Raw genomic sequence first — 10123 nt, 5'->3', positions numbered from 1 at the left:
TGGATGAATAGGTCCACATATATCACCTTGAATCCTTTCTAGGAATTCAGGGGACTCAAATCCAATCTTTACTGGTGATGGCCTTAAAATTAACTTCTCTTGAGAACATGCAGCACAACAAAATTCACTAGATTTAAGAATCTTCTGGTTCTTTAGTGAATGTCCATGGGAGTTTTCAATAATTCTCCTCATCATGGTTGTTTCCGGAAGACCCAATCGGTCGTGCCATGTTATGAATTCATTTGGGCTAGTAAACTTCTGGTTTACAGTGGCATGTGATTCAATTGCACTAATCTTGGTATAATATAATCTAGATGAAGGTGAGGGCAACTTTTTTAATATAACCTTTTTATTTGAATCATGAGTTGTGATACATAAATACTCATGACCTCCCTCATTCATAGTCTCAATATGATATCCATTTCGGTGAATATCTTTAAAGCTCAACAAGTTTCTTAGAGACTTGGTAGACAATAGTGCATTATTTATTATGAATTTTGTTCCACCGGAAAACAAAATTATAGCTCTTTTGGAGCCTTCAATCACATTGCCTGAGCCAATAATAGTATTAACATATTCTTCTTTTGGCACAAGATGGGTAAAATATATATCACTTTTGAGAATAGTGTGCGAACTTGCACTATCCGCAAGGCATACATCTTCATTATATATCCTTGCCATTTTCTTCAAAGACAAATAATAAAATGAGTAGTATGCACAGTTAAATTGAATACTTGATCGAAATTATTTTTCTAAAAAACACTACACATAATGTTATATACTAAAATTTTATTTTTAAATTTGACACATCCAATCATTTTGAAATTCATAAATATTTTATTAAACATTATTTATATACATTATTCATGTGCATAGAAAATAAAACTTAACAAGAAGTTCTTTACATTATTTATTTACATAAATACTTAACAATCTCACATATTAAACTATTCCATCATTGATCAAATGACCAATGTTTCCTTCAGGATCCCCAAAAAAATCAGATACATCATAATGAGTAGTGGAATTTTCAGCATCATTTGAAACAAAATTTGTTTCATTTCCTTTGTCATCCTTTTTCAAAAATGCTTGACAAAGATCGACTAGGTACCTTGGTGTACGACAGGTACGCGACCAATGATCCTCTCCACAACAACGGAAACACTTATCATCTGTTGATTTAATTTGCCCATTATTTCTTTCTTTATCCCACTTTTGGTGAGATCCTTTCTTTTGAACATAATTCATTTTCCTTTCATAATTTTTCTTGTTGCCAAAATCTTGCCATTTATCTCTTCTGGGGTGATGATTTACCACATTTACTTCAGGATGTGGGGCGGCGCCAGCTAGGCGCACTTCATGATTTCTTAAAAGCAATTCATTGTTGCGTTCAGCAACAAGAAGGCAAGAAATTAGCTCAGAATATTTTCTAAAGCCTTTTCTCGATACTGTTGCTGCAGGAGCACATTCGAGGCATGGAAGGTCGAGAAAGTTTTCTCTAACATATCATTATTAGATATCTTTTTCCCGTATAATTTCATTCGTGAGGTGATTCGAAACATTGCAGAATTATATTCATTTATGCATTTAAAATCCTGTAGACGTAAGTGCGTCCATTCATATCGAGTTTGAGGAAGTATCACCATCTGTTGATGATTGTACCTTTCTTCAAGGTCTTTCCACAGATCTGCAGGATCTTTTAATATGAGGTATTCATTTTTCAATCCTTCGTCAAGATGACGATGAAGAAAAATCATGGCTTTGGCTTTATCCTTCTGGAATGCATTATTTTCAGCTTTAATGGTATCTCCAAAATCCATTGAATCAAGATGGATTTCAACATCTAATATCCATGATAAATAATTGTTTCCAGATATATCAAGAGCATTGAATTCAAGATGAGAGAGTTTCAACATAATAAAAATTTGTTATCTGAGTCTTTCTACAAATTTGATTGATAACATGTTGTAGAATAAATAAATAAATAAGGAAGAGGAAATAGATTTAAAACAAGAAACGTAAATAGATAACTTTAGTATTAATATTATATCTATCAATATAATTACTCAATATATAAAGATAATTCATATATGTAAATATATGTAGCAACGTAAAAGAGAGGAAGAAATATTAGTAATGTATAAAAAGAGTATTATTGCTATGTATAAAGAGAGAATATTATTTGTTATTAATTGTAATGTATTTTCATTTAGAGGTTTAAGCCTCTATTTATAATAAAACATTTTCAAATTACATTTAATAGAATCATCCTTAATAAAGAGAGTTTCATTAAAAATGGATATCCACATAAGAATTTATCACAACACTAAGGAACAATTTCTACTATAATAATGCTTTGTTTCTGTCATCTAATTATGATTAGCTATATTTAGTTATATATCATTCTGTTTTTATCTTTTTATTTTATATAGAATAGACTCGCATATGATTATTTTTATATAAAATTACTAATTAAAAATTGTTATATAATTTAATATGTCATTTGAATAAATTATTATCTAATAATTCTTAATTAGTAATTTTTACAAATACAATTGCACGTAAATTTTTATCTTTTCATATATAGTAAACTACCATTTGTACCCACGAAAGTTGAAAACGCTGACATATCTACCCATAAAAAAAATTACCATTTGTTCCCATAAAATATAGATTTCGCATAACAAAATTACCCAAACACTAAAAAATTACCTAAAATTCCTAAAATACTCTTATCTTCACCACCACACCACCTCCTTCACCTAATCACCTTCTTAACCCTAATTCTCTTCACCCACCCACCACTCCTCTTTCACTTCCTAATCTCAAATCCCACCACCACCCTCTTCACCCAACCACCACCCCTCTTTCCCTTTCTAACACACTCTCACCATTAAGTCGAAAACCTTAGCTTCATGTTCTGCGTAACAGAGCCCCTCTCTTCTTCCGACTAAACTCAACTTCAGGGCTCAGAGCTTGAGCTCCAATGGCGCCGAAGAAGCAGGACGATGGAAGCACCAAGAAGAGGAAGCAGATTCCAGCTTTGGACTCTAATACTGAAGCATCACATGAATCCCCTTCTAAGGTTCCTAAACTCTCTGCCTCTAAGAAACCCTTCAAATCCCTCAAAACACGCAAACCAGACGCCGTTCCTAAAGACAAGACCAAGAAGGCTCCCTTTATAGGTCGAAAACGTCGTCTTCATGCTAAGGTCTTAAAACGTTACCAATTTGCTTTCAAATGCATTTGAATCTGTCTTTTGTTATTGGTATGAATCGGTGGAACATTTTGTTGTTTGATTTCAGGAACTTGCGGAGGCTAGAAAAAAGAAGAGGAAGCGCCATTTCACTCTTGAGCAAGTTTTACTTTAAAATTTTGTATAACTCAAGGCTGGTGATAGAAGCTCTGCAAAAGATGAAGGGAAAAATTCCTGAAATTGCAGGCCCACCTCGCCATCTGCAAAGTCTGTTAGAACGGCGGTTGCTTCGACTCTGACATTCTCGCAGCTTTTGATGCCGCCGTTGCCGACGGCATCTACGTTGTCTCCCTAATGTTGGGGCGTGATGGTGCCTTACTACCTGAACGTTATTGACATTGAGAGAGATTGAGAGAGAGGAGGGGGAAGGAAATGATAGTGGTAGTGATGGAGAGAAGGGTAGTTTAGGAATTTTATTTAATTTTTTAGAGTTTAGATAATTTTGTTTGTAAAAATTATATTTTATGGGTACAAATGGTATTTTTTTTCTATGAATAGATATATTAGTGTTTTCAACTTTTATAAGTACAAATGGTAATTTACTCTTTTATATATTACTTTTCTATAAAAATAACACTATATATACGGATGGAAGTGTAAACATAATATATAAATAACCAAAGGATATGTAAAAGTATATGCAATTACAAAAGATTTTAGTATACTATACGGTCTATACCTTACATAATTATGTATGTAAAACTTCATGTGTATTAAATATTGGCCGGTTTTGTTCTTGTTACCTAAACATTTTGGATTTGTCGCTTGCCCTAAACAAATTAAGGAAAAGGCAGCAAAGCCTTAACAACTTTTGACAACAAAGATGCTATTGTAATTAAGAGATATTGGTCAAACAAAAATCAAAGCAATCATCATATACAATATGGGGGGAAAAAAAGAAAGAAAAAGAAACAAAAGGGCACCACGAAAACCACCATATAAATTAAAGAAGAAGCTCTATGAGCCCGGCTCCTCCTAATAACATGATCCGAAAAATAAGAGGCACTAAACTAACACACATCAAGTTTGAGTGAGTAAAATTTTTTTTCTTTCTAAAATTAGGAATGGGGCTGAAATCTAAAATTTTTAGTTGAGAATGGGGAGATTATATCATTTAAATTATAATTTGTTGAGTAATTAAAGTTACACAAAAAAAAGCACTACATAACATTTATTTCGGTTTTGTTGAGAATCAATTTTTTTTTAATCAACAAAAACCATTAACAAAATAGTGATAAGCAAATATAAAAAAATTTAGAAGAATATTGACTAGTTATTAATAAAGAATTAAATTCCTGATTAGTTTATTATTTCTTTTATATAAATTTATGTCTACTCACAGTCTCATTCGCTCTCACACTTAATTCAATAGTGACTAGCTACAAAGAAAGTCGGACACTATAATTTTAAGGATCCTTAAATTTTTTAATATCATATATATATTTAGACATATATAATTATTCAGGTAATCTTTATCGGCTTAATTTTTTTAAAAAATGATTTTATAGCATAATATTAAAAATGTATATAATAAAAAATTTAGAATTTAATTCTTATTAAACTGTAAAAGAAAAATTTAAGTGTAGCATAAATAAAAAGAGAAAAAAAATTAAGTAGAAGATCAAATAATTTTTTAAAAAAAAATTATTTAAAAAAACGTATTAAATATGTAATTATTTATGTATTTTTTTACCAACTTAAATTAAAAAAAATAAAACATATATATTGATTATGATTATATTTTATATGGTAAATAATGTTAAAAGCATGTTTATTATTTCTAACATTGAATCTAGACCTATAACAGTGTAACTATAAAATTAACGTTCGTCATCAAAATTATGCAAAACACGGAATATACGCGTATTCAAATTTTTATTCGTCCATCTGTATAATATTTTTGTTAATAAGTAATTAATAAATAAATAACAGTGCTTGGGTTTCTAAACGTTGATTGGTTATGGATTTCGGTTGCAATGTCACTGCTTTCTTCAGGAGTGGGTTTGGGGCTCCATATATATACATGCCACTCTCATTCATCAAATGACACGTACTCACAACACTTTCCATTTAATTAATACAGGAAACAAATCTAAAACAAACAATACATACCTTCTTTTTATTTTGACGATTCATACATTAATTTTTTATTTGTATTGTTATATGTAAGCAGCATAGTGGGACTTGTTTAATTTCATCAGAAAGATATACCTTGGTTCTACATATATATATATAATTAATGTCTTTAACAAAGAATAATTATTGTTGTTGCATATTGAAGCTAAGGTGGCACATAATTATTGATAAAGAGCATTTAGAATTTTGTTAAGCACATGGTCATAGTTTTGCCGTTGACAAGAAAACAAAAGAAAGGAGCAGAGAGACATTAACATAAATATTTTAATATAAATATCTTGTTTGGTTTTTTAAGAAGCAAATAAAGGCATTTCCCAAAGGAGGAGTGAGAAAAATATCTGGTTTGACATGTTGGATTTGCATTGCACTTTACCTTCCCCATTAGTCATAAAATAATATCTTTGCCACCAAAAAAGAAAAAGTGAAAAAGAGAAAAACAAAATTAATTTAAATAAAGGAACATAACAACAACATCTAATAATAATAAAGTAGAAATTCAGATGTAATAATTAAAAATTATTAGATAAAAATTTAATTAAATTATTTAAATTATAAAAAATACTTTTATAAAGACGCGTAAACGTATTTTTGTAAAAACACTTATGTATCGTATTATTATTGGACGTATTAATGAATTAATTATTTTTAAATTTTTTAATAAATTATAATAAAATTGATTTTTTTATAACAATAATAATAAACTTAATTGTTATCAGATCTGGTCGAACCGACCAATTTAAATAACTCATTGGATCATATTCTTTTAAAATAAAAATCAAGAATATATTTGTCTTTTTATCAAAAAATTTAAATATAATTTAGCTGTATAAATCGATCGGATCAAATCAAATTTAATAATTATAATATGGACAATTAAATTTATGATTGTTGCTATAATAAATCAATTTTATTTTGATTTATTAAAAAATAAATTATTAACTAATTTAATAAAAATTTTCAATAATATTATGACATATACAAATATTTTTTAAAAAATATATTTTTAATATTTTTACCAAAATAATTTTTTTAAATTATTTAATAATTTTTAACTATCAACTTTATATCGGATTAACTACCGTTAAATTTTCACCTAATAATAATGAAGAAGAACAAATAGAACTCATGAGTGGTCTCCTGGTTCATCCACATCACTAGCTCCAATCCAAACACTTTAATTTCCTCCTTCTCCATATATCACATACCATAACATCTCTCTCTTTCTCTTTCAATGAATATATAGCTAGCTTCACTTCACTGCATTCTTCAAAGTCAAATCTTCACTCATCGGATCATCAAAGTTTTGATTTATTGTTCCAAAAAATGAATCCTGATGATCATGGTGTTGGTAGAGTAATGAAGGAGGAGTATCTAGGAGAAGGGTCTTGTTCCTTTTCATATCCAATGGTGGTGGATGTTCCTCCTCCTCCGCCGCCTGCGCCGCCGCCGCATCCAATGGAGGGGCTTAATGAGAGTGGTCCTCCGCCGTTCCTGACAAAGACATATGACATCGTTGAAGACCCTTCAACAAATCACATAGTTTCTTGGAGCAAAGGAAACAACAGCTTCGTTGTGTGGGATCCTCAAGCTTTCTCCATTACCCTTCTCCCAAGATTCTTCAAGCACAACAATTTCTCCAGCTTTGTCCGCCAACTCAACACCTATGTGAGTCATTTCTTATATAAACTCATGTCTTCATTCTTCTTATTTCTTCATGAGAAAGGTCTTGTTTATGATAAGCTTATTATCTTCATTGAACGTTATGTTAGTTCATGAAGCTGCTGGAATATGTTACTGTTGTTCTATTTTACTTTATTTTATACATTTTCTTTTTGTTATGATATAATTGGTACTTGTTAGGTTGATTTTAATTTTCCTATCATTTGGGTTTAATTTCCCTATTGTAGGACATAGTAGATTGTTGATGAATAGTTACAAATTAAAAATACCAAAACTTTGTTAGGCAAATTAAATATCTTCAACACCATCCATATGCATAAAGTAGGAAATTACAAAAGTATATATATATCATCATCTGCAATGTTACTACATGAATATGATGATTATTGGTATTATTTTGATGATTAGGGTGTAAATATGGCTTTCTAGCTGAAACCAATAAAGAAGAAATTGATATTATATTGTAGGGTTTTAAAAAGGTAGATCCAGATAGGTGGGAATTTGCTAATGAGATGTTTCTTAGAGGGCAAAGGGTGCTTTTGAAGAACATCAAAAGGAGGAAGACAAATCAAACTCATCATCATCACCAGCAAGGTTTAGACCCTTGTGTTGAAGTTGGAAGGTTTGGTGGATTAGATGGAGAACTCAACCGGTTGCGGCGTGACCGGCAGGTACTAATGGCGGAGCTGGTGAAGCTCAGACAACAGCAGCAGACTACAAAGTCCCAAATTCAAGCCATGGAAGTTAAGCTTCGAAAGACGGAGCAGAAACAGCAGCAGATGATGACCTTCATGGCAAGGGCAATGCAGAATCCAAACTTTGTGCAGCAATTGGTTCAACAAAAGGATTGGAGAAAGGAATTGGAGGAAGCTTTCTCTAATAAGAGGATGAGACCTATTCATCAAGGACCTAGTAACAATAATGTTGAAGTAGCAGTAGGTTATCATGATGGATTATTAGGTTTTGTTGATGAAGATTGCTCAACTTTTATTAAACTAGAATCACACATTGATGATGATGATGATAATGATAACAAGTTTGATTTTGAGGTATCAGAGATGGACCTTCTTGGTTTGAATGTTAAGGGACAAAGTAGCAGTGAATATCATCATAATCATGCTCAAGTTGGAGTAAGTAGAAATAATAATAATAATAATAATATTGATGAAGTGTTTTGGGAAGATTTGTTGAATGAAGGTTTTGAAGATGAACATGTTCTTGCAGCTGCTGAAGATGTAGATGTCTTGGCTGAACAACTTGGTTATTTAGCTTCTAGTCCTCATAAATAATAGGATCCTTCATATATATATATATATATATATATAGCAATATTTTGTGAACAAGAGATGTTATTTGTGCTACATTTTTTGGGAACGTTTTAAAGAAATAATTTAATTTGAGGGGTCTCTCTATTGATATATTTAAAAAGCTTAATTATGCAGCACCTCAAATTAATATTTCTCTCAAAAATTAGTTCAGATAATATCACTAATCTCTTTTTTGTATGTTGTTGCGTATTTAAAGCACATGGTATGAAAAAAATGGACACCTTTTGACACCATATAAACATATATTTACTAGCTAGAATAATGCAAGTTTGGTGGTTGTTCCTTGACATTTAATTTTATTTTGATTACTTTGATTAACTTTTATATGTCTGGTCCCAATTTGTAATATCTCATATAATCACCTCTCTTGAATATTCTAGCGTGTGATGCAATAATAAGGGTCTGAATGAATCCCTTAATTCATATATCTTATATACCATTTAATTAACTAATATGCGTTTTTCAGTTTCTATATTACATACCAATTAATTAAAATTCTTGCATTCCTTTGATTAATGAATATATATACTGGTTCAGTTAGTAGCAATAGACACGTTAATTAATTATGCTATATTTTTCCCACTAAATAAATTCTAGCTAAAATTTTATTTGATAATTAAGAGGATGCTAATCCAAACCTTGTGCACCATGAGCGGGAGCAGGAGTGATGAAATGTTTATGTTTGCATTATATGTATTTGACTTAATTATTCCTCTCCGGTTTTAACTAATATAATTTTTCATATTGCATTTGTATCGCAGATGTAATTATAGGAAAGCTAAAACCAATAATTTACACTCCAAATATTCATATGTTATATAGAAAATACTAATAGAAATCAACAATAACAAAAAAGTAGTGCGTTTATTTTTCTTGTAGTTTGTGTTAAATAATGATTTTCGTGCTTAATTTTCTACCTTCTCCTTTTAAATTGTAGCTCTAATCCCTTTTGTCTTTATCTTTGATTAGTATTGATCTAGGAGTTTCCAGAGAAATAAGAAAGAAGAGACATGTTCTAGTGTGATCTATATATATTCAAAGTTTTATCAATCACTAAAATAAAGTTAAATAGTTATTCCACTTTAAGAAATAAAGAAGTATTTTTATATTGCTAAATATACTTAAAAGGTGAAGTTTTTGGATAGCTTATGCAAGGTTTTAAGCATCTATCCATGCATGCTGTATTTAAAGTAAACAAATCTAGTTATTAGTAGCATAAAGTGAAACTTCTTTCAAGCATCAAATTACACATGGTCTTAATATATATAGTTTAATTTTTGTTAGGATAATAATTAAGACATTAAATTTGGGTGAAGTAATAAGCTGCCATATAAGATGGGAGCAGAAGCAGAATTGAAAGGAGGCATAGCAATACCAATCAATTCATATATGCATGTGAAATTCCTTGAACATGGCTAAGATAAAGTTTGGCAAATGTTAAGTTTATTTCCTTGAATGGAAAGGGAGAGAAAAGGCAGGGACATTAGCTTCCTTGAATAGGAGAAATTTTGAAATGATGGTGGCAATGACTGACACATAAATTTAGTTGGATATCATCACAATATATCACACATAGTTTGCTGCAAAGTGATAAGGTTGCACATGCTATGCATGAGCACTTTGCCTGCCCCTGCCACCACATTTATATATAAATTCACCATCCTGCAAAATCCATATTTTTATTTAATTTCTATATTTCATAGGCATACTTTTTGAATAGTAT

General features: G+C 30.3%; 1 protein-coding gene across 1 annotated transcript; it reads left to right on the top strand.

Annotated features, from left to right (window-relative positions):
• The first annotated feature begins 6519 nt into the window (after window positions 1-6519).
• LOC112711751 (heat stress transcription factor A-6b-like) lies at window positions 6520-8832 on the top strand. The gene is made up of 2 exons (XM_025764458.3): window positions 6520-7057; window positions 7540-8832. Exons 1-2 carry the CDS (start codon window positions 6716-6718, stop codon window positions 8359-8361), a joined length of 1164 nt encoding a protein of 387 aa, XP_025620243.1. The 5' UTR covers window positions 6520-6715; the 3' UTR covers window positions 8362-8832.
• The last annotated feature ends 1291 nt before the right edge of the window (window positions 8833-10123 follow it).

This window comes from Arachis hypogaea, chromosome 9 (assembly GCF_003086295.3).
Source record: "Arachis hypogaea cultivar Tifrunner chromosome 9, arahy.Tifrunner.gnm2.J5K5, whole genome shotgun sequence".
NCBI lineage: Eukaryota > Viridiplantae > Streptophyta > Magnoliopsida > Fabales > Fabaceae > Arachis > Arachis hypogaea.
The sequence above is the reverse complement of the archived record's forward strand: the minus strand, read 5'-3'. Positions and strand labels throughout refer to the sequence as shown.